At 39.1% G+C, this 26,422-nt stretch overlaps 1 protein-coding gene across 2 annotated transcripts in view; it reads right to left on the reverse strand.

Annotated features, from left to right (window-relative positions):
• Window positions 1-26,422, reverse strand: part of PLXNC1 (plexin C1) — a 71,767-nt gene that overhangs the window by 41,562 nt on the left and 3,783 nt on the right. For both annotated transcript variants that reach the window (XM_064655423.1, XM_064655422.1), the window contains exons 2-9: window positions 18,810-18,932; window positions 17,345-17,479; window positions 15,342-15,442; window positions 10,059-10,173; window positions 8,900-9,044; window positions 5,414-5,483; window positions 3,937-4,012; window positions 3,760-3,813 (exon numbers count right to left, since the gene is read on the reverse strand). In XM_064655423.1, the coding sequence (XP_064511493.1) occupies window positions 3,760-3,813; window positions 3,937-4,012; window positions 5,414-5,483; window positions 8,900-9,044; window positions 10,059-10,173; window positions 15,342-15,442; window positions 17,345-17,479; window positions 18,810-18,932 (819 nt within the window). The remainder of the gene's footprint in view (window positions 1-3,759; window positions 3,814-3,936; window positions 4,013-5,413; window positions 5,484-8,899; window positions 9,045-10,058; window positions 10,174-15,341; window positions 15,443-17,344; window positions 17,480-18,809; window positions 18,933-26,422) is intronic.

Consider the following 26,422-nt stretch of genomic DNA (forward strand, 5'->3'; position numbering starts at 1 on the left):
TTGTCTATATTTACTTGTTCTAACTTACTAACACTACTGAATGAGAAGAGAGATTTTTTTCCCTAGTGCATGTACTTGATACATTTGACAGCATCTCATGTTTAATCAGTGTTGCTGCTTCCCCAGTTTCACAATCACACCGACGGTTTCCTCTTTATCTATCTTTTAGACAACAAACTGAAATATTTGAAAAAACAGGAAAATACGCATGTGAAACCACAAACTGTTTGGGACCTTCTCAGGCAAATAATTTCTAGACTGATTTTAGACTGCCTATAATACTAGTTTAAACTGAGTTTTTAGAGTATTGTGATTATCCTGATTTTTGCTGTGCACTCATGGACACATCCCAGGGTTCATTCTTCCCAAGTCTGTGAAGGGTGCTGGTGCAAAACCTCTAAGAAAGTCCATCCCACACCTTTTCCTCTATCCACTAATCCTTTCATGTACCCAGAACAGCACTAAGACTTTGGGCTGGTGGTCTGAGGGGACCATCAGTGTCACACCACCATCCTCTGTGAATAGCTTTTGCCCATTTCAGAAAGGTCCCCGGCACATTGTCCCCACATGCTACTATGGCTCACTGAATGCCAGAGCACTCCAAAGCTAATGTCACCTGTCACCACTGATTGAAAGCTTTCATTTGTGCCTTAGGAAATGGCAAGAGAGTGCAAAGGCTGAGGCCAGAGGGCCTGCAGAAGGGCCTCTAAGATGACCTCTGGTATGGATAATAGAGGAAGGCAAAGGAAATCCCTCACAAACAGCCTGAGGGGGAAAATTTACTCCCACGATTACCCGGGAATCAGTTTAACCCTTGGGACAGGATAACTGAAGCAGAAATCTAAGAGATTAAAGCTAGCAAACCACCAGTGCTTTTCTTCACCTACACCTTGTCCCCCTGCTTGTGTCCAACCTCCAGTGCAAAAGGACAGTCAATATCCTCACACAAATCCAGAAGCCAACTACTACAGAAAGGAGTAAAACACTGCTTTGGGCTCTCACTGGTAACCAGCAGGGAGCCCTGAAGCACCAGAATACTGCAATATCACACAAACACACGGAGATGCCCCAGAGCTGCATAAGGGCCGTGGACCCCAGTGAAGGAAAGGCGAGGCATCCTTTGCCCAGGGGTGCAGGGGGATGCTGTGATGCTTCAGGGCTCCTGCTGGTCTCTCTGCCAGCCTGCCTTGCTTCTTTTCTTACACCAAGAAGAAATCACGGGAAGACCTGTTCACTCTGAAACAGTTTCAGTCCCCTCTGAAATCGTGCCTTCCCTGCGGCTACACGGCACAGACTCCCTCGCAGCATCTTGCCTTAGACTCATGGAGTCAGCGCAGTCATGGCACTGAGGTAAGCTGGCCTCAGCTACTCAAGAGCCTGATTCCCACCCAGCTTGACTGCGACATTTTCTTCAGCAGCAAAAGAAACCATGAATTTCCTCACTGAATGCAGGAGGGACCTTGTGTCCTCACTGGGGTCTGCAGTGCTCATTTCCCCAGCACCAGAGAGCCGCTGACCTTCCAGTTGCTATGTGGCAGGCGGAGAGATGCCCAGTAACAAGAGGGGAGACAGCAGAGGCAGAAGGATATTTATAAAAATCACTAGTTGTGAGGCATGCGATCAAAGTGTAAACATGTAAAGAGACATACAGAGAGCGTGCACCAGGTCCTCAGGTAATGTAAATCAGCACAGCCCTGTCAACTTCAATAGAGCTCCATATTTCTGAGCTGCAGCCGCTTCCCCCTTGCCCTGGACAGCCTAACACTTCCCTGGGGCTGCGTAAACAGTGGCAGCCACATCCTCAGAGGTGTGGTTAGCATGGCTGCAGGTCTTGGAGAGATATCTGGCAGCAGCCCAGGTTAAGCAGCCTCTGCCACCCTAGGGAGTCCCTCTCTGGCACAGCCCCTTCTGCACTGCTAGCACAGGGCCCTGAAGAACTGCATCAGGGAACTGGCCCAGATGAAAAATAACCTGCTGAAAGACAACGGTTATTTCCAGCCAAATCAGTTCCCTAGACAAGCATACTCAATCCAACCACTTCAACTGCTGCTCTGGCACAGGGAGGGGGAAGGTGAATGCATGGAAACCAGCAGCTGGAGTCAGGAGGAGGGCGGGGGCTCCCACTGAAAAAAAAGTATATTAATCTAAATGCTCAGCTGGGGTTATGGGAAAACACAAATCCTCTTTCTCCACTCTCCAGTATGTTCTCCTTAAAGCACCAGCAGTCAAAGGAGAGCAGGATTTCAAATGCAATTTCAAGCCCTCTGAATGGATCAATCACTTCTAAATAAACATCTGCCTTTGCACTGCCTCTGGTGCTTTCACTGCCTTGTCCATCACTGTCTTTCCAAGATAAGGCATGTGGAAGAAAGCCATCTCCCAGGCAATTCCAACTATTTACCAATGTCAAATTAATGCACTTGGAAGCAGAGCAAAGCAGAATTTCCTCTGTTCTTTCACCAGACATAATGCTTTAAATGCAGATCAAATCCAGAATATTAATGCTCAGAAGCACAAGTATAACAATCCTACTCGTCTCTGTGAAAAACAAAATGTATTTCACAATTTTGTTTAAGAAACATCAGCTGAATAGCTGAATTTAAGAGGTAATTTTACCTTCAGAGGTAAAAGTTTGGGTAGTTCTAATGAAACATTTAGAGATAAGAACACAGCTGCTATTTATAACAACCGTGCATCACTCACAAAAAAGCAGAAACCAAAAAGTGTAGGAAGCAAATCTCTATGTACTTACTCATCAGTCAAATTTCTTCTCACTACTCATTTCTTTCCTAACACCTGCATGTCATAAGCAACCGCTGATCAAAAGATCACTCAGTTTTATGAGAAAATAAAAACATTTGGGTTCCATAAAGAATGAAGGGATAACCTTGTGGTTAAAGGGCTGGCCTATGAAGCAGAAGGTTAAAGGGCTGGCCTATGAGACAAATAATTTAGATTGTATGCACACATACAATCGATATGATTTCTATAGAGAACTCAGCAACCAGATTCAGCAGGTACTTTGGCACCAGTGACACTTCTTCCTTTCCAGTGATCCAGCTTGTGTGGGATAGATGGAGAGTAGCTCCACCTCCAGTTTTGTCTACAGCCTGGAAACAAGAAAATTTTTCTGGAAGTGTGAACTAGAGATTTACTAACACCCGGGGATTTCAGTTCCTGGACTCATTCTCTAGCCACTTCTCTGTTATGCAGACACTGGGTGGCACATGCTCCCCTTCCTTCTGCTCCCCTGGCAGCTATGCTTCAGGAGAAGCTGTGATCTGGCTGCATAAAATGAGGAAGAGGTCTGAGACTCTGAAGTCTAGTTTCACAGAGTTGTCTGTGACAGCAGAACTCAAACATGTTTTTAAGTCTAGGTAAAAGATTAAGTCTGAAACATTCTCCTTTGTGTTTGTTTGTTTTTGTGGTCAGCTTACATATCCCAGCCCTCAGTGTGCTGGCTCCTGTGGAGTGCCTAAATACAGCATACAGGGACTCTGGCATTTAAAGCAATATTGCAAATACTGCATCTAGAGGTAGGCACATGACAATTGCAGTGTTCACTGTCTCAACACCTGGATCTGAAACACAAGTTTCTGTTGGTACCTTTTAACACTACAAAGCACCTAGGTTCTGCCTACCAACTGACTGCCTTTTCAACCATATTTCTATTCCTTCTGCAAAGTCCTCCCACTTTAAATAAATTTCTCCCACAACCCTCAGAACCTCAATAATGCCAATCTTAAAATGATAACTAACCTCTGTTTTCTGTGCAGTGGTGATCCCCTTGGAAGCAGTTGCATTACAATTATCCTGAAAAAAAAATCAGCATTTCTCCATGTCAGGACAAAAAAAGAGACAGATTGCTGATCAGCCATAAAAAAACACAAGGAAAAGGCATCCCAGGGGATTCCAGTTCTCCCCAACAAACTTCACCTGGCAGGTGGTGGCAGGAGAGACACGATTCCATTTACAGCTGGCACATTCACCCTTGTGTACACACTGTGAGCAGCTGGTAACACAGAAAGAGAGTTTTTGTAAGACACAGGAACTCAATCTAGATTGAGTCATGAATGTGAAATTTCAAGTGACAGAAAAGAAGCATAAACCTATGAGAACAACCTGGCAAACATGTAATGAAATGGATAAAACACATAACCTGTGTTTACCCTCCAAGCCTATTGTTCTGTTCTGTTTATTCTGAAGAGAAATCTACTATGAAATACAATCTGTGCTGAGATGCTTAAAGTCATAAATTTCAAAAAAAGCAGGAAGCAGACAGAACACTTTTGGTTTCATTTTGCTGTGATTTACTCCAGTTCATGAGTGGCCAGGTAGAACTTTTTAACCAGAAAAGGGCAGAAAACCATCACTGACTCTTTAACAGCTTGTCCTTGAATTTCTGTTCTGTGTGAGTAGTGCTAGCAAGTATTGCCAGTTTGTTATTGGCTTGTCCTACCAAAAAAGATGCCTGTTGGAGACTACTTTGTCCCTATCTTGCTTTGCAATGCCTCTATAAGCATGGAAGAGAGCCAAGGGCAGCACAGTTCCTCTCCACACATGCTGAGAAATGCTCTGATTTAGAGAAAGACAACTCCTTCCCTGTGTTGCCCCAGGGACGGGGAAGTGATGTGCCGCTTCCCAAAAAGCAAGAGTTAATTTCATCCCAGGTGCCTATGGATTAGTCTTTTTGTACAGAGGAGGAATGTTCTGAACAAGAATACCGTAATTATCTATAGTGTATATTAGTCAGATCTTTCTAAATATTAACAACCTCCTATCATAAAGGATTAGGCCATGTACTGGGCACGAGTGCTTCCTCTGCCAGCTCTCAAAAAGAGTGTGGCTCTGAAAAATAATGTGTGCAGAAGAATAGGTATTCATTACTCATATTAGCAGATTAGACATTACTCTCTGGTTTAATTGTATTCATTAGCCATGGACCATACTTAAATTGCATCTGGGTCTAATAAAAAAAAATTTCACAAAGTCACTTTTAAAGAATCTCCTGACTCCTCTATTCTAGGTCTTATCCTGAGTACCAGGAATTCACCTTTTTCCCAAGGACAAAAAGGATTTTAATGTCATTGTGACATCCTTTATTATCTCTTCAGGCACGCATCGTAGATTCAGTCACTATAATGACTCTCCTACAGTTAGCTGTCAGGGTCCCATTAAATGAGAGAGTCATCAGAAGTAGCAGCTCTCTAAGAACAGATACAAAAAAAAAACAAACCAAAAAAGGAAAAGAGAAGGAGGAGGAAGTGGGCCAAGAAAAGGGATTTTACTATCTTCAGTGAAATGTACGTAGTTCCTTAAGAAATACCAAAAATAGAATGATGAATGACTTCAGTCCCCCACACCCCACACACATCAATCCCTCAATGAACTTTAGGAAGAACCAGACTCTTACTTTTTTGACTGAAATGTTTGTGTGATATTCCAAGAGCTTGAGGACAGCGATGCTTCAAGAATTAGACAATCTGGAAAAATGTTCATGTTAGATATATGCTGGATATCACAAGAAATAACTGTTAAAAAATAATAGAGTTGAAAGCTCATGTGCTTTCAGCCTTTTACTTGGTATGCACCTTTTCTCATGCATTCACTCCCACTTTTGACTGATAAAAAAGTGTATTTGTCCTTCTATAGCACCCTTCAGCTGAGTTGTGCCAAAGCTTTAATTACACTCATTAATTAAGCTTGATGCCACCACTGCATGACAAACAATAATATTGTTAGGATACAGATTAGGAAATGCTACCATGAAGCAGGGATATAAAATCATCTCCCAGAAAGCACACAGTGATATGTACTGTGGCACAGCCAGATCCCTAATTCAAGTCTTCTAACTCAACAAACTGTTTTACTGTGAAAGACCCCAACATATCATACTTCTGTCTCTATCTGTCTCAGAGACTTGGTTTCAAGAGTCTCCTTTTGTAATCTATGCAGTAGCAATTTTCATCCTATTTAAATCTTTTATGATTGCATGAGTCAATTTGCCATTACTTCAGCTAGCAATTACTATACCGACAATTCACTGGCAGCTGTGGTATGAAAGACTATCTTCTCTTAGGAGCAGAATACCACATCGAAAAGTAGAGTTAGACATATACCACTTATGCCATGGTCTCTTTCATCTGTGAGCCTGCAGATGTGTACATCTGTGAAATGAATGACTGCCTGAGATCAAACGAAACCCATGTGTGCAGACTTTTCTGGCTTCTCTATGCTAGGAAGTAGCTAGCTTTTTAATCCAGAAAAGCTACACACATTTTAAGTATATCTACCTTGCAAAGGTAGACAAACCTTGCCTTTATCGCAGCCTGGCTTATTCAGATGAAAACCAGCTTTGGCTACATCTACAGTTGTTAAATGAGAAGCATCTCCCAGCTCCACATGTCAGCATGGCACTTGCTGCACTTGGGTGCTCACTGCAAAGGTCACCTGAACTGCTTGTTAGAAACAGCCCTTGGGGACCATTCATACTATTAAATACCTTACTAAATGGATCTGATTTTGATGGTATTTTAATGCTTAAAGATGTAGATGAGTAGACACAGACATTCTGAAATCCTTCATCAAACATTTGCATCTCCAGAAATCTACTTATCTGCAGAAATCTGACATGTTGGCACACAATTGCCTAAATCACTTGCCTACATCAATATATGAGAAAGGTCTCAAGCCATGAGCTACAGAAAAATAGTATTTTGCTAGGATTAGTAAGTAAAAATAAGGAATTTATCTCCTTCTGGCAAAGCTTGGCTTTTCTTTTAAGTTTGTAAAAATATTTTAAAAACAACACCATCAAATATGGTTTCCTGATTCTGTCTGTGTTGAAATTAATGCAACCTCTTATTTTCCATATGGTCTGGGCTGACCTTTTAAATGCACTAGACTGCACCGAGAAGCAGGTATTTTCAAAATGTTTTTTTCTGAGAAATTGCACCTAAAGGAGTTTTGCAAGTGCATTCTCTTGTGAGACTGAGGTCACCTTACAAGAGGTACCATAAATAGTAAACATAACTTCACACTTGCATTATCCACTAATACATCCCAGCTCATAGGAGTACATGAGTGATAGTAATACTGGCAGGCACAAGCTAACCTCACAGCCTTCTGGTTAACACTTGAAAAGGGCTCATTTTTGGCACAAAGCAAAGGCAAGGCACGCTGGCTTCCATAACGCTGTACTCTGAGATCCTGCTAATGGAGTTAAGAGAAAGCCTTAGTCCAAAAAGACAAAGAACCAAAACAATATACCTCATAATTACAAGAAAACATAGCTTTTGCGACTGGGTCAATAAAGAACATTTTCCTCTTTTCTAATGCATCTTTCCCTCTCAAAAATCCACTAACAGTGTTTACAAAAGGCAGCTTACTTAATAGACTAGAATACCTATGGATATCACTCTAGCTGTCACCTCCTAGTGACAGACAGTCTTTCCTCCTCAATTCCCAAATCAGTGTTGGATAGGAACTTGACACAACATTTCTATGATGCCAGAACAGCTTTTCCCATACAAAGGCCAAAGGCTCCTGAGATCCAAATATTCCAAGGAACCTCCTTCAGGGGCAAGGGTTTCCTGAGAGAGAGAGAGTTCTTTTGTAGCACTGAGCTCTTCAGAATAACAGATCCTTATAAGTCAGGGATAACATTTCATTCGTCTTTTTTACACAAAGGTTTTATAAGAGAATCAGATTTATGAAGGGTATTCCATGTCTTTTGGGCTGTATTATTGAGGAAGAGATAGAGGCAGGCATTTATCTGAATTTTCTGTATCTTCTCCAAGTCACTTAAAAGCACATGGTCTCCCTTCAATTTGCTATCTGTCCCTCTCTCTTGCATTCTAATGTAAGCAACTTTAAGAAGTTATAAGGTCAATCCTTATTAAAAAGGCTTTGTGGTTCTATACAGATCCTTGAAGAAATGCAAGGGGAATGTTTCCCTACCTTCAGTCAAATATGACTCTAATGTGAAGGATTATCATCTGATCTTTAAGACCAAAGAACAGCTCAAAAGTCTAGACATTCAGCTCAAAAGTCTAGACATTCAGCTATTTACTATCTCATTCTAGAACTTGTAGCTGTTCATAAGATACAAAAAACAGATCACAAGCATCACACATCCAATACAAATCACTCAGGCCTCTAATTCTGAGAACAAATGTTTTGTTCTGGTGAACAAAGTAGTACTGGCATCATTGCAATATGATTCAACCAACTATTCAGAAAGGTGAATGAAATCAAGTCAAAAAGATGTACCCACCAAATTGCCCCTGAACCATATATTTTTCTACTAATCCTTTACATAGAACAATCACTTTTTCACAGTGTCTAAGTTAGGTTGAAAGGGTTAATTAAATCTTAAGCTTATTTACTGTACAGACATTCGTAATTAAATTCTCTTTTTATTTACGCTAGTAGAGTTTCTTGCAAAAAAAAATATTCTGTTTACAGATGAGAGAAGAGTTAAAACAGGTTTATTTGTCAAGGGAGATCACTAGACCAACACTGCTTCCATTGCTCCAGCCAGTCTGATTGTCAGTTAAGTTTCCTTAGATAGTTATTAATGGCACAATGTAAAGAAATATACTAGTAATGCTAAAACACTGCATTGCTATAGGATGAATGGAAGAAGGTGCTTCCAGACATAGGGTAACGTGTTATTACTCCTAGAAAGGATTCCATATTAACAAAACTTTAATCATCAAGAATAGTGTGAGTATACTCAGATCACTTGACAAAATGTGAATTATTTTTCTTCAGTGACATTTAATAAAAAGCATTATGTACTCTAATACTCATTAGGCCTGTATGCAGTACTCCCCAGTAATAAGGGACAGTGAATAAGCACTAAATACATGTAATTGTATGTAATAGTAAAACATACCATTATCAGTTATCATCGGAGTGGTTAGATTGCAGAAGCAGGACGAATTTTTCAGCACTACATTTTCATAAAATATTTCAACAGATGTTACAATTTTTATCATACAGAAAGTAAGGATTTTGTTTACATTTGCAGTCACAACAACCTACAAAACAATAAAAACAAGAACACAACAGTTTTTTGGTAATACTTGCTAAGTCATCACCTTGTCTTTACAGAAGATGACAAACTATGAAACGTACAAAATGAAAATTTTTGTGGTGGAAGCAGAGAATTCACTAGGTAGGCTCTCAAAGGAGTGCAACTCTCCTAACTGAAGAAGCAATACAGAAAGAATTCTGAAAGGAACAGCATTGCTTACTCCCAGAAATTAAATGGATTTGTACAATATGTTAGGGGAGCAATCCAAAATAATTTTGAATTTTAAAACTAGAATTTTGCTATAACAGTGTTATATGCTGTTATATTCCTTTAAAAATATTTGAGTAAAAATACACTCAGATCCTCAGAGAGAGACATCGTTTGCATACATAACCAAAGCGCACTTAATTATGAAACAGAATTTGTATTGTAATGAATTATCCTTTGTTTTTGGCCGAGAGCACTTTACAAATATGATCACATTAGTGTATTCAATCAGGAAATCAGAAACAATAGCGTGCAGATTAAGTGGCTGGTCACAAGAGTTGATAATCAAATACTCAAGGCTGTGGGTGCTGTGAACAGATACAGAGTAAATACTAATATCAAGCACTTAAAAGATGCATTTGTGTTAGCATATGTGTCCCAGTGAATGTTTTCTAACTTGTTACAAAGCTCAGAACTTACATAATGCACTTGATATATAGTTACTGAAATATTTAACATAGCTGATACAGTGATACAACAGAAACATTGCCTTCATCGGCATAGTGCATATTTGAATTTTTGACTCAACATCATGAAACGTAGCTTCAGGATACATCATAGGAGAGGAAGAGAATACTTATCTAATTGACACATTGAGCTTACTGAGATTTCCAAGACATTTGCCAATTGTTGAGGTAAGAAGCACTAATATATGGATCATGGCAACGAAAGAAGAGAAGCTGCAATAAGCAACAAAATCACACATTTTAAGTCACAATAAACAAACATACACAAAACTGGGTGTACATACCTGATTTTTGGCAGGGAAACTTAGCAGGATTTCCAGATCTTTACTGGGTGCATGTGAAATGTTATACCAACCATTTATGCTGTTTGAATGTGTACAATTTTCTTTTAATGTGCACCTAAAAGTATACATAAAATTATACTAGCCTCCTTATCATGGCTTTGACTTCAGACACTGTACTTCAACTTATTTAAAGTTATTGATGTTTTACAGAAATACTATTGATTTTTTTACAGGAATATGGTTACAACTGCAAAAAGCTTCAGGAAAACAATCAGTAAAATCTTCTGCTTATCAAAATAAATTACAATGCATTGATATATGCTTGAGGGTCTTGATTAAATCCATGGGACTTAAGCAAGTATTATATGCTTGGCCAGTAACATCGGAATTGGTAGCCTGGGATGGAAATCATCATCCCCAACTTGATTTCTTCATTGTACAGCTCTAGATCCGATCCCGCTCTGCTGACACGCCCCACCCCACCCCCCTGCCGGTTCCCTCTGCAGTCTGCGGGGAAAAATACATTCTTTTAGGGTGCAATTCACCTAACCTATTTTAGACATTCATACAAAGATGAAATGAACTACACTATAGAAGCTGCTCATTCTCTCCAGAGAGTATAAGAAGAGATGGGGGCAAAGAGCAGATGTAGAGCTATGCTACAAATGTATATAGTTGATGAGATGCATCCTCCTTCCTAATTTTCTTTGTCATCCACTGATGTCAGTGCACTTGGTTAAAACCACCAGATTTGAAAAGGTAGTTCAAAACAGATTTCTCTGTCTTCAAGCATAAAATCCATTTCAGAAGTAGGATGGCACAAAGGAAACAAAAATGTTATAGACGCCAAATTGTAGGAAACAGAAAATACGCTACAAAAATTAAGGAAGAATGAGGAAACACTGAGATAAACAAGTACTACGAAGATTATATGTTACAACATGTTATAAGAAAAAAAGAACATAGGCATACAAATTAGATGCACAATCACTGAGCTTGAAAGGTGAATCCTTAAAATATTGCCTGCTTTCAACAGTTAACAAACAATTCACAGATTAACTCCAAGTAATTTCATATTGTTAGCAATTAAAGTAAGTGCTAACTGAATATATCTTCATGTTTTCATATTGAGTATCTATAAAGATAATATATTTATAAATATTCAACCTTTATTGAATATTTATAAATAAATGTAACATTTAATATTGTTTTAATCCTACTTTTCTACCAAACATAGATGATGTATAGCTTCAATCATATGATCAGTGACATGTGCCTTAATGAGCCATTCCTTTGCTATGAACTAGAAATGAGTATATAGTTGCAAAGCATGGTCATTTTTAATGAGAAGCTCACTGCACAAACGTACTTCACAAGCAATGTGTTTTTTCCCCAGAAGGAATAACACAAGAATGACTTTTAACAAAAATATCCACCATTTTCCAGAATGCCCAAAATAACCTCACAAACCATAGAAATCATAAAGTTGTCTTCTCTGTAGATCAAGTTGTTGGCAACTAGAATGCAGTTGAGCACAAGGTCACTTCCTTTGTGGTCTAACTCAGGAAACTGAGTTCCTGCTGCACAAGAACCTGGTAGGGCTTTGCATCTGAATATATTCAGATCGTAATGATAATGTAATAAATTAGGACTATATGCCTGACACTTCAAACTGTCTGAACTAGGACAAATTTCAGTTTCGTTTATATCTCTCTTCACCTTACCGAGATCACAAAAGTCCATTAGCACCACAGTTTAGCACCAGAGTTTCAGAACCACAGAGGATGAGATCTGTCATCAACAGACGTTCATAAACCAGATTCTCAGATATGTACAGGAAGGTAACTCGCACCAGCAATGGTGCACGGAAGAAAGACATTCCACAGTTTCTGACAGGCTGAGGATTAGGAAGGTAAATTTGCAAGGCAACACATTCTGCAATACTTGGCACTAAATTAAGCATATGCATTTCAGTGACACTAATATTAAAATATTAAAAAAGAAAACTGTCAAGCAGAATATTTACAACTGTCCTAGGACGAAGTTATTTGCTTTCTTAGACTGCCTGAGGAACAAGCAGTGAACTTGTTTCCCTCATCTGCAATGAAGAATCTCAGAGTTTAATAGCAAAACCAGTAATGTCACACAGGAGCCAGGGTCGTGCTTGCTTTTATGTCACAAAAAAATGCATCTTTTGTTGCTCTAAAAGCTGACCTTTAACAGTCAAACACTGTGCTATGGAGAACAGTCATTTTCATAGGAAGCAGTGACATCTGATGCCCCTCAGAATAAATTCTCACAATTGCCCTGCACAGACCAAGAGTAACATGAATTCCATTCACCTGAAGAGGAAAATATTTTGTAATATCCCTATTTTTAGAAAATTGATATCGATTGCAAGCACATTGGAATGAATATAACAGATAAATATTATTTGTGAACCACATGGTTAGGAAAATTAACATACAGACTCAGAAAACTACTAAGTCTGGCTTTCTTGGAAAGGTGAAGTGGACCCTATACAAGTATGAAGATAAAAGGCATGAAACCCTTGGGTCAGATTTCAGACATGCATAGATACGTGTACAGAGGAAACAGAGTGAGGATTTTTTGAAAATATTTCACAGCAAGCTAGTTCTTTATACTACTAAAGATTCCTCTACACAACTGGAACGGAGTTCTTCTAATTCCATTATGATAAAACAATGTCTATGCATACTGGTTCATTCATATTTACTTAAGTCTCTGCTTCACTGATCTTGTATAAGCCACAGATCCTACAATGTTTGCCCTCTCTACCCTGCTGAAGCATACTGATTTCCTCATGGAATGAGAACATGCTTTCAGAGAAAGTTTTGGCTTCCTTCTTTCTCCAAGGTACCAACACCTGAATGAAGCCTACATCCTACACACTGACCAATTCAAAAGTAAGTCTGGTCCTGTCAGATAACATATTGTGTCATATCCATATGGAAAATACATGTAAAACATCAGTGCCTTGTATTAGAATTGTATTTCAGCATAATTCAGGTAAATCTGATTCATCTATAGAAAACCTGTAAACATTAAAAGAAATCACACAATGCTATGACTAATTGTTTTGAATGATCATAAGTGAAAAGGAGAATTTATATATTTGTTGCTAATGAAGAAAGAGCAGAAATAGGAACAGTAGAAATGTTTTGTTTAATTTTGTTTTCTCTTGCGATGGATGTGCAGATTTTTTAAAATACTGGATTTCAGTTCATGCTGTCTTTAAGATGAGGTACTAGCATTGCTAGCAAGTTTTACTTAAAAATGGAGTGTGCATTTTATAGAAAGTTTATTTCCCTGTAAGCACAAAACATATCATTGATCTCAAAATTACTACAGAATATATCATTTTAGTGGGCATATATGGACTTTGACTAAAATACTGGCTAAAAACATGTCTTTTTCTCTAAAGGTTTGCTCAGAGCTCTCTCTTCCCAAACCAAATATTTCATGATGCAAAGTGTTTAACAGTAAAAAATTATGTGGGTGTTGAACAGGAGCCATCTTATAGTAATTCATTTTTTCACCAAAAGAGTAAATTATTTCTGTTTCAACTAGGTGGAAACTTTTGGTGATTCCCCTCAAAAGCAGGGGATTCCCTGACTAATAACTGTTAGTCACAAACTCCTTATAAGGTAACTAAAAGCCTGAAAAGCTTAGCACCGTTACACACACAGTTTCTAACAAGGTAGCAAAAGAGAGTCTGAAGAAAATATATTACAGAATAAACACCTACTCTCTTCCAATAACTATCTTTGCAAACATACAGTAGCAGGTCTTCAGCAAAATCATGTTTACACTGAAACAAACCAAAATGGGTAGTTTTAACCTTCTAAAAGAAGGCTACTAGTGAAATTCGTCAAAAATCCATCTTATAGTCACTTTGGTTTAAGGTTTTAATCAGTGAACAAACTGGCATAAGAGAAGGCTTACACTGTCGACATTTGCTGATGATACAAAGTTGGGAACATTATCATGTAGAGGAAGATAAGAATATCACACAGGAAAACTTAGATAACCATCATGAGATGGCATTTCAAAGCATAAAGTACAAGAACATGTACCTAGAGCAGTAAAAATCTCACAATCCATGCGTTATAGACTGGAAACTCATCAGCTGGAAAGAAAACAAAGAAAGAGAAGGACCTGGGGGCACTATTTGATCATGGATGATTGTGGCCCATCAATGTGATGCTGTTATGAAAAAGACGTTTGTGATTCCCAGAACACACTAAGATGCTTCCTGGACACCCTGATTAAACAACATTAAGCAAGGCATAGCTGAAATTTCTTCCAGAACAATGTGACAGTCCTGGCCATCCTTATTTTTAAAGGATGCATAAATTTCACAGAAGGGTTAATGGAGTTGAGGTAAGAAAGGAGTATCCTATGTGAGACAATCTCAGTGAAGTTTGCTGTTTTAGCACACCAAAATAAAAGCAAAGAGAGAGATTGCTTCCACAAAAAATATTGAAGAGGTAAGCGTAAGGGAGGGGGGAAACCTATTTAGGCCAAGGTGATGTGAGCACCATAACAAGTATAACCTGTCCATAAACACACACATGATGAAAATGAGCAGACATATTTTAACCAGAAGAAAAATCAGACTGTTAGGTAGCCACACAACCAGGACAGGGAGGACAAAAGGTCTATCTAAATTTATGATGGTCCTTGATAAGTTTTTTTAGTTTAACATGGTGTGGTTGCTTGCAATTGCCAAGACTGGGCCTGATGACCGAAGAATTTCTCCAGTCCAGGTCAGAGATAGCTTTCAAACCTGCTTTAAATGTATGAATGAAGTGTTAGAAAGAAATTCTCCTTTGGCCTAAACCAAAGGCAGAGGTTTCAAAGCAAGGAACTATACTGAAGCACATCTGAGCACTCTTCTCATTCTCACATACAAGATGGTCCCAGCTATTAAGATGCTTCAAGTACCAGTATACAATTTCATCTCTCAATCAATCTGGAAAGCAAAAATATCTGTTGTAAAAGCAAAACAATTTAATATTCTTAGCCCAACATATATTTTGTGGGTAGATCTCAAAAATCTGAGGGTTACATAGTCTTTAAAAGGTGCAGAGTTCCCTTTCACATGACAAGAAAGTGTCTCACATTTATGGCTATGACTGATTCCATAAAAATTCAGTAGATAAAATCATGATGCTGAATAGCCCCAAGCCAGCCAAAATGTACATTGACTAATAATGCTCTAATATAATAAATATGACAGTCTAAAATATTAAAAAATACCTTTGATTCAAAGAACACCACCCACAGTAGGGATCCTTTGCAGATAAGCATTCTTGCTCAGAAGCGTATCTACCGCAATTTGCTACTGGTATTCTTCTCACCTGAAACCGAAGAATGCAGTAATACACTGAATTAAAATACCCTCCATAAACAGGGAAGTTAACGGTTACCATTAAAAGTCTGACAGCAACCAAGCACAATTCCTTTGGGGAAGTCTCCTTATGGATTCCCCTCTGCCAGAAGACCTTTGGATAGAAATAGGCAGCCTATTTTGCACACGCTGTATTTTGCCATCAGATAATGAAACACCTCTGACAACAACAATTTGGTTCTACTACTCAAAGGCCAGCATGGGCAGATTAATGCAAGAAAGACTGATTAGCATAGTGAATTATAGATAATAATAGAAAGGAGGTACATTTTACAAATAATGCTCTGCTTAGCAGAACACCATTTTCCTCTCCTCAGAACTGAGATATTTAAATGATTGATGAAGGTGCATCCAAAAATGCATGCGCATAACAAAATGCATCTGTGTTTGCATCACCATGTCAGGTTACTGCATGTGCACACTAGAACAAACGCATGCAACTGCTTAGCATGCATGAAAATGCCATTTCAATAAGTAAATGTAGATAATTGTGGCTATATTGTATGTATCTATACTTGTACATTCAGCTTGAATATCCTAGCCAGCCATTTTCAGAAAAGGAAAGGAAAAAGAAAAAGAGAAAGCTGATTACAAATACTGAATACAGATACAAGTAACACTATTAATAACAATGTGAATTAATGATCTTAGTAAGAAAAACTAATTCAAATCTTTTTTTTTTCAAATTTGCAGGAATTAAAAGTTCCTATATTTTGCGAACAGAAACAAGGATATATGGTTTTCTGCCATCCATATATTGTAAAATGCAATTTATCTGAAGCTGCGTGAGATAATCAGTTCAGAAACTAGTCAAAATCCTAGATTACTAGCAAGTTAAAAAAGACAGTGTAGAAGCCTTAGTTCAGTTCCAAGAGATGATCAGAGAGGCATATTTATTTCTAAAAGCTGTTGTTTCTCTGTAACAACTGCTCTTTTACCAAACCTAAAGAAAATTCAAGTCTTAATTTGAAAATATACATATACTTTTGACTGAAATTTTGATTTTTTCTGCATTTGTGATAGATGATTTGTATCAGTCAGGGGTTCTCCTACAATTTACCCCCACTCTGAGACAGCAGGCCAAAATGCTATGCTCGCTGCTGGAAAAGTCATCTTATTGTAAATGAAGGTAATTAAGTGCTGTGTGAAATCCTGTCCAGCTTAGATGGACAGCCAGCCCTTGTGTTTTCAATGCCATCTTCTCCACTGCTGGTGAGACAAAGGGATTTTCTGAGTTGCTGCTTAGTAGCCCTGCTGCAGGATGTGCTGGAACAACTGCACCGGCTCCTGGGAGCCACTCACTGCTTGACATGCAGCTCCAACACATTTGCTCACGTGCAGCAGCTCTCAGTGACTGCTGATCTCCTGGCCTCTCTATGCATACACATTACTCACTTTTCATTGTGCTTTTGTTTTGTTCTGTTCTTATAAAGTCTATGTGTAACTGAAGACAATGGGAACTTTATCACAGATTTCAGCTTTATCATTGATTTCATAACAACTAAGACTTTAAAGCCATCTCTCAAATTAAGATCTATCTCCAAGTTGATTCTGCATGATGCCTCCAGGAAAAACAAAACCAAATACTCTCTTGACAGAATGGCATAAAATAAGGATGGGATTAAAGGTATTGCGGGATCATAGCAACACTGGGCAACACCGTGACAGCAGAAACTCTTCTGAGTTCTGCAGAAGTGATGCTCAAATTTAGACAACATGACCAGATACTAGATGTAAAGTGGGATATTAAAGGTCTAACTCTGACCCAAACTCATTCTTCCCTTTACAGTGGTAAAAATCCTTAAAGTAGTAGTTTACACAAACTTATTATTTTATTAAATATTGTACTTACCTTATTGGCAGAGGACAGATAGATGTAGTTATTATTCACCGGATCAAGTCGAAGTTTATGGAAAACGGAGGTTTCTTCCTCAATTTCGTATAAAACCTCTGGGCAATTAGATTCCATATCCTCATTAAGAATAGCCTAAAACACAGAATTAAATTATTCACAAGTTCTTTTACCGATCAGTCAACGTTTTAAACACAAGCCTAATTTCAGCTACATCAAAGATTCTAAGATGAATTACTGTGCCCTCATTCAATTCACCTACTGCACTGGTTCTCACACTGGAGAAAGATGAAAAAAAAACAGAACAGAAGTTCCAAAAAATCCATGCCAGACACATTTTGCTCTGAATCTGGCACTGCTTTAGTGCATGAAACATGCCCTCCACCAAGCATGTTCCTTATTGATGCAGAAACTGAATGTTGGAGAGATGCCTATACCCCAAAGTTATGTACTCTTATGAATGGAGAAGAAAGCATTGGCCTTCAGAAAACAAATTAACATCCAGACACTCGCAATGCAAAAAGGAACTTATACAAGTTTCTTTGTGGCTTCTGTAAACATACATCCATGATAGTATTTCTTTTTCTTACCTCGCCCAGCTCTACCATTTTGCATCACTCTTCGCACAGAATTCGAGGGAACCAGAGACCACAGAAACTTAATTTTGCAAGTTAATAAGCATACCCACATTGCTTTTTCATGACTAAAAAAAGGAGATGTGTTCATGGTCTCCTTTGTGTTAAGGAGACAGAGAACACTTCAATTTCATTTTTCACTATCAAAAGCACAATGAAATCAAATGGGCAAAAACTTTTCAAGGTCTCTACTATATTCCTCTCCAAATGTCTGCTTAATAAAGACAAAGAATGAGAGTCATCCTTCGCAGTGTAGACAGGAAATCCACATTCTTGCAAAACCCAGAAAAAAATTAAAGCATAAAAGACATTTGACTGGATGGTTGAAATGTTTGATAATGAGATAAGATGACTTTCATTTCCAGGTGATTGATGTAAGTTAGTGTAGGTCAACTACTGAGAAGCTAAGGCAAAATGAATCTTGATATTTCTCTCTAACAGACAGCTATTCACATCAAACAGATAGGCTAACAAACAAATATGCTTCCAAAATCCAACAATATTTAATATTTCAACTGAAAAATCAAAGCAAGGAAGGAAAAAAAAAGACAAAATAACTGAGAACTCTGCAGTCTATAAATTAATACTGTGGGCATTAGCAGTCTCATGAAATGTTTCCTTGAATTTTAGGCAGGATACATAATTGCTTTTCAAAGTTATCTTGCTCTCCAAGTGACAATACAACAGTTATTCCACAAACAAACAAAAAAGAAATAGAGACTCAGGGGATCATATCTGTTTATAATACAGTGCCTAAACAAGGAACCATTTACCCACCTGAACACAGCAGCAGCTGGTGGAAAAGGGCAGAACTGCCACACTCATCTTACCTTCAGTAACTGTCCATCATCTGTTCCCAAAAAGAGAACTATTCGATTCAAAACAACTGTGCCATAAACAGCCACTAATCCAGAGTGAATCAAGGTAGGTAACTTCTTGATTGATCGTGCCTCCTGAAAATCAGATACAAGAAAAATGTATCACAAAATCATTCACCTACACTCCAAAACTTTAAGAAAAAGAAGAATCCCTAGAAAGATTTTCAGAGAGCCCAACTTAAGACAATACTTTGGGTAACATTCTCATTCTGACACAATTTCAGAGCAACATATCATTGGAAATGGCACATGAAACTCGTTTTTTATACATGGCAACTAGTCACATCTGTGACAAAGATTACATCTACTGAAGCTAAATCACTGACTTCATTGGGATGCAGACTTGGCCCAGCAGCAGTAAGTTACTTTGCAATAGAATCTCTCTTTTTTGGGACATAATGTCCTGGGCTTATTCTGAATTGCCAGTTCTTCTCCATGAAGCCTTCCTTTGTCATCACCTGGCTGCACCTACCATGAAGGTTACAGATACACTCCGCAACCACTTTTATGGGCATGCACATATTCTGCAGAAAGGAGACACTTCAAATAGACTGTGTGTCTGTGCATGTCTGTGTGTGTCAAAAGACATGAAGCTGCGTCCTCCTTTACACTAAAGTAAGTTGAGACTTGAGTATTGCATAAATATAAAAATAATATAAAGCAGTATAAAGTTCACATCAGGGAGAACGTAATGTAGCTGTGTGAACCTTAAAATCAACATGTTACCCTCAATTCTCCATCCAAGCTGGAGGAAGTCAAGTGGCAAACGCATAAGCAGCTCATGAAAGAAAACATCATGCAGGAAATCCCTGTATCTTATGGAAGGAAAAACCAAACCAAATAACCCCAACTGCAGATGATTGAGTGCTGAAAGGAAATTTACATGTGTGATAATAAGACCATTTACTGGTTGAACTCCCTAGAAGCCAAGGAATCTCCCTAGCAAGTAGTAACTCACTTTTAAAGTCCTCTAATTCCTTTTAGTCAATCTCTGTGGCAGATACTGCCAAGGGTGTGATCCCACCTGCTCTCCAAATGGGCCCAACCCAAGCTTTACCTCCCCATCCCCTCTATAACATTGTCCAGTGAGCTTTGTTAAGGAAATTATGCGCCTAGAAAATGGTCTGTAAATCCACCTACCTACCCATTTAAATCTTCATTTGAGTCATTCTCCTCATCACATGAACATGTGGCTGCACGGACACCAGTGCTGGCACAAAGAGTAGCATGCATGGAGATGGGACAAGGAGTAGGGGACAAGAGCTCAGGTAGGACCGGGTCCTTGGGAACAAGCTGTACATCACCTTACAAAGCCCACAGTTTCAGCCTCAAGGACAGATTCCTAAACCTACAAAAACCCACTGAGTGCAAGAATCACTTTAATGCACCATATAAAGTGTGAGGATGGACCATCAAAACTGACATTTAGAAGAAAGGTGAAGGCATTTCTCAAAATTATGAAGTGAACCCCAACACTAACAGCTGAATTCAAATCTCTTGCATGCTAGGACGTTGGCTTAATCCCAAAAAGTCTTTCCATCAGTTTTTCAAAACTGCAATACTAAGTCAATTAAGATGTTCTTGAGACATCTGAATTATTTTAATTAGCTCGAAAGAACAGCCACTTGGAGAAAAAAAAGACTTGATTAACTTTCACATACTTGATACACTTTCATAACCCTAACCCTAACCCTAACCCTAACAAACCCTAAACTTAACCCTAACTCTAACCCGGAATCAAAAGGTGTGGAGACAGCAATGTTGGGGCCCTGCCACGATCCTCTTGGAATGCATTTTCCAGCCCTGGGGGCTCTGGGCTCTTTCACTGTCTCAACCTTAACCCTAACCCTAGTAATATACTATTTCTTTTTCATGCAGCAATAAGAAGGCAGAGAAACTGCCATACACTGGCACAGAACTTCAGTAAAACCCACTTGGGCATGAGAATCCAGTACCATGGAGGTCTGTGTTAGATATGGGGGGTGGGGCAGGGTGTGATTGCAAGCATTTTAAGGTGGAAAAAGCTAATTCACTCTTTTAATAGATCAGAAGGTAACAAAACTCCAGGACTGGTGCACACAATGAGTCTTCACTCAGGCTAAGGAGTGAGGAAGTGGAGCTTCCAGGCTTTCATTTCCACCAAAATTAGGAATTTTTTTTTCTGCAGTGCACCATGTAGTAGTGTAAGGAAGACAAACTACCCTAGGTTTCTTGCACACTGTGTACAACAAGATCACAGAAAAGAGGAGTACTCACCCAGTTTCTGAAAAGCTTTGCTGTCAGATTTTATTTTGACCCACATACTAGTAAAATAACCAGTGTCATATCAGTGCATTCTCCTCATCTGACTGAAGAACCAATACTGACAAGTGTGGAAGTCTCCTCCCCTCTCTATGCCTGCTAGAGGAAGGGTCAACGTGACATTGAGCTAATATGGATAAGAAGAGGGGGAATTCAGACGGTGGGCAGTCACAACAAAAATTGCCTTCTCTCTTTTGCAACCTATTTCTCCAGTTTGCCTGTTCCCTCCAGGGTGCAGCTGCTGCTTTCACCATTCTGTCACCCCTTTTCCACGTGCATTTATTGTTTTAACAAGCCTTTTTACCTCTTCCACTGTGACTAATGGGGTTACAGCACTGTAGGGTCTTCCCAAGCTGCTTCTTTCACAGCTAAATCCATTCTTAAAAATGCATTTACAGTCTAAACTTCCTTTATACTTGAAGAGTCACTCATCTCCATGGTCATCTGTTTTTATATCCTGTAACATTTTTGGTTCCTACAAAACCAAGAAAATCAAAAGAAAAGACAATACTGCCCTATAAGACCCATTTTTTTTAATTGTTCTATTCTACAGCCCCCCAAAATATTCACATGCACAGGTAAGCCCAGAGATCTCGTGAATTAACTTACATATTGCTTTTAAGTTCATCTCACCATGCTGTTTGGTTATTGGCATGGAAGGTATTTATACTCATTTTCTATTTTGCATTTAATTTTCAGATTTATCTCCGTATGATTTCAGCTGCAGCAACCATATTCACATTTCTACTTGCTGTCTTGATTTCCTCCTGATTATTTTACATTGTGTGCCTCAGAGGAAAGGGCAGCATTTTTAGCTCATGCAGCACGCATCATACTGCAGCTGTCCAAAAAGTAAAAATAAAGGGTTTGAGTATCAGAGTAAAAGAACAGATGCAGCTATACAAAAGGACATGAGACTTGTAAGTAGCGTATAGCAATAGTCAACACTGGAACAATACAAAAGATGTTTTTCCTAGGGGGGGAAAAACTTCTGGAGCATCATCCTTCTTTCTTAACTTTACCATCCTTTAACCACCTGCATCAATTTTTACTACATCAGAGGGTAAAAAACTTAAATATTGGTGCATGCAATGAGCATGCAGGTTTATCCAGGTAAAGAAGTGAGGAGATAACTGTTCCAAAATTTTATTTCCAGGAGGTTTTTTAATTTGTGCACTGCATAGCAGTGTTAGGTGGACAAACCTGCCCAAGCAAGCAGACTGCAAAAAATCAAGAAGGAACCAGGAAATCAGTCTTCAGAGAGGCTTTGCAGAGGCAAGATCCTGAGGCTCATGATGCAAGGCAGGAGGGACAGTCAGAGGCTATGCTTGAGCAAGATGCTGATGGAGATTCTTGAGACGGGAAAGCTAGAAATCTGTGGCTTCTCACAGCAGCAGAAAGGCTCCTTTTCTGCCCTCAGATCTAAGTTCACAGAATTGGTAAAGTGTCATAATAACCAATGAGGGAGAACAAGCTCTGTTAAGGAAGGCTTTGAAACCAACTAAGCTTGAGCAGAGCATTAGCAGAGAGCAAGAGAACATGGTGGGTGAATGTAGTTGGAGATTCCCTCCTGTGAGGGATGAAGGAACACACTTGCTAAGCAGTCAGTTACAACAGGTTTCTTTTTTTTTTTAGGGCAACCTACCCATCACATTGCAGAGAGACTGCCAGTAATTTTCCATTCCTTGGAACATTACCCATTTTTGCACATCCATGTGGACACCAAAGATACTGGCTAGTGCAGATGAGGACTACAAAGCTCTGTGGGCAAAGTGAATGAGATGGGACCCCAGGCTTTGTTAACCCTATGAGGTCAGTGAAGAGTGATGCTCTTCTGGATTTGCTACTCACGAACAAGGAAGAACTGACTGGAAATGTGATAATCAATGGCAGCCTCCACTGTAGTAACTATGAAACAGCTTGGTTCATGATCCTAAGAACTTGAGGAAAGAACAACAGAGTACAGAGCTGGACACCAGGCTTCAGCTTGTTCAGGGAAATGGTCTGTGGGATCCTCTGAGAGGCAGCTTTGAAGGGAAATGGAGCTCAGGAAAGCTAGCAGGTCTTTCAGGACAATCTCCTCCAAGCACAAAACTCAGGAAAACAGGCAGACATATTAGATGGCCTCTAGCTAAGCAGGGAAATCATGATTGAACTACACTGCAGAACAACAGGATAAAGGAGGTGGAAGCAGGAACAAGTGACTAAGGAGGAACTGTCTGAACACACAGGTGCTGAGAAAATCCAAGCTCGCCTGATTTTGAAACTGGCAAGGCGTGTTATGGGCAACAAGGAAAACTTCCACCACCACACAAACAATAAAGGAATAAACAACAAAAATGCACACCAGCTGCTGAATAGGTGAGGAGATTTACTGACAGTGGAAGCAGACATGGTGCTGGACTTCACCAGCAATATCTTGCACTCCTTTGTACATACAGAGTTCAAGGAGGAAAGAAACTAGAAGTACTGAAAGAAGATTAAGCCATGGATCTCTCAAGAAATCTCAGCTTTTAGAAGTTTTAAGGAAGACAGATGGGATCTGTAGGAAGATGCTGAGAGACTGTCTGATGAGGCTGAAAGGCTATTCTCTCATATTTCAAAAGTTGAGGAGATCAGGGGAAGTCTCCAACTGAATACATTTAAATACTGTACCCATCTTCAAAAAAGGCAAGAATTACCTAGGGAACTTCACATGATCGCTCTCACTTTTTCCCTGGGAAAATCATGGACAAAATCCTATTTGAAACCACTTCAGGACACAAGAAGATGAACAAAGTGACTGGGAAAAGCCAGTATAAATTCACCAAGGATAAATCATGCCTGACCAACCTGAAGCATTTAGAAGACTTGTAGATGTGGTGCTTAGGAACATGGTTTAGTAGTGGACTTGGCAGTGCTGAGTTAATGGTTGGACTCGATGACCTTAAAGGTCTTTTCCAAAACTAAGCTGGTTCAGCCTACAGAAGAGACAATTTCAGAGGGACCAAGGAAACACAGCCAGGCTTTCGATCGAGGTGTATGTAAGATAACAAGAGACAATGACACAGACTGAAACAGCAGAGGTTTCTAGTGGACAGGAGATTAAAAAACAACACTATGAGGACAATCAAGCAGAACAGGTTGTCCAGAGAGGTTGTGCAGTCTCTATCCCTGGAGTCTGAGAGCTGATGAGTCTCCCACGGCTTACTTCCCACACTTAACAAGGATGAACTGAAAACTCATTGAAACCAGACAGAAATACTCACTTCAGAAATGTTAACTCTAGAAATCCATCAAGCATCAGATGCAATACTAGCAGTCTGTAATACACAGGAGACTGACTTTACTACTGGAAAATTAATTACAGGATCAATTTTGATACAAAATTATATTTAGAAGTTTGTAATTCTTTCCTTAAATAAAAGACCATGAATCACTTTGGGATGAATTACCACACAAATTCACTTGTCATTCTTGCAAATTAATGGCCGTGATTAAACTGACATGACTGTTGACTTCAGAATCTCATTTCAATAGACCTTATACCAGCTAAGATATGTCCTAGGATTTCAAACCATGCTTGTTAAATTAAGGGGAATATACCAACCTTTATATTTATCAACCACTGAAAAATGAAAAAGTTCAAACATATTGTTACATATGTTCACTTGCATTAAACAGCAGATGAAAACCCAAGCAAAATAGCTTATCATTTATAACTGTCACAACTACTTGGCCTTTGCACATCATAAAATAAACACCTTAATATAAACTACGGCAACTTCTCTCTGCCTTACAGGCATATGCCTAACACCTTTTTTTATTTTTTCTCTCAAAAATTGTAGAATCCTTTTCTTCCCATGCATTTTAACAGCAAAACCAATTTTCAGATTTGTCACTGCCATTGCGGTAACACTCCACATCTCTCCTGTTGATGTTCTCCAATTTGAGAGCCTCTCCTACTCATCTACTTGGCTGTGATCTACAAGATCCTAGGATCTCTGTGAGAGATCTGAAATCCTAGTAGTTCCTGTTCAGCTACAGAACAAGAGAAGAAAAGCCTTTCTTAAAGTTCTACTTGCTGCTACTGCAGCAAATTTGTGACAAATTCTAGCATTCCTTCTCTGTTTGTTAGTTCTCAGTCAGGTTTTGGAAAAGAAATGCAGAACGAGATTTGGCAAATTTAGGTTTATTAACTAAGGAAATTGTGAAGAAGTGCACTTACGTACATGCAGGTTATGCCAGAGAGTCCGTGAACACATACACCTTGACAGTGTACATAAGTAGATATATTCAAAACTAAGGGACGTGTGGATCAAAGAAAAAAAGCTGAATATAAAACTGCAAAACACTTTCAGAGTAGTTTCATCTAAAACACCACTTGCCTCTTGCTAGTTAGGGATGATGTCTCTGGGAATCCAGTACTGCATATGTCCAGAATGAAGACATCCAACTAGGACAAAACGCTTTGTGCACACTACTGCACAAAACAAAAATGGGATTAGCTAGTTCTCATAAGCAGCAATGACACAGAATTTGTAGCAATCACATACTTCTCGGTAAAGTTGCTAAGCAAGGATCTTAAAAATCACTAATTTTAAGTGACAGACTCTAATCCAGCATTAAAACTTAATGCAAAAATGAACTTTGGCCTAAGAGGCAATGCAAGGCTAAAGAGATTACACACCTACAATGAGTTCCTACAGGATGCAGAGCAATTTGGTTCCAGCCCAGTGAAGTACTCCAGTTCACACTTAACTTTAAATGTATGGGCATGAAGATGATGGAACTATTTATACACCCAATGTTAAATATGTCCTTAAGTGCTTCACTGGGTTAGGGCCAGAAAGCTCAGTACCTTACAGGAATGATTTCAGAGCAGAACATGCAGCAGTAGCATAGCAGGGAATTTAGGACCACAAATACCCCAGGGCTAAGTCCCTCTTGCAGTGCCCTATTGAGAAACACAGTGTCAACACAGCGCAAATACATGCAGCTGTGTGAGTGTAGACGGGTAAGAGGATGTCTTGCCTAAAGGTAATCAGAATAATTACAGAAATCTGAAGGGTGACATGATCAGAAGGAAAACAACTGCCACTACTACCTAATGTATATGTTAACTATATACGGTATTCCTGCAGTGAAAAAAAAATCCCTGTATTTTCAATTCCTACATAAACTGACAGTCTGTGTCTGGGATCTGTGTATCCCATCACATCATACCTGAGCTCCAGCATTCAAGTGTTCCCAGCAAAGAAGACTAAGACCTGCAGCACCCTACA

Source organism: Pseudopipra pipra, chromosome 5 (genome assembly GCF_036250125.1).
Source record: "Pseudopipra pipra isolate bDixPip1 chromosome 5, bDixPip1.hap1, whole genome shotgun sequence".
Taxonomy (NCBI): Eukaryota; Metazoa; Chordata; class Aves; order Passeriformes; family Pipridae; genus Pseudopipra; species Pseudopipra pipra.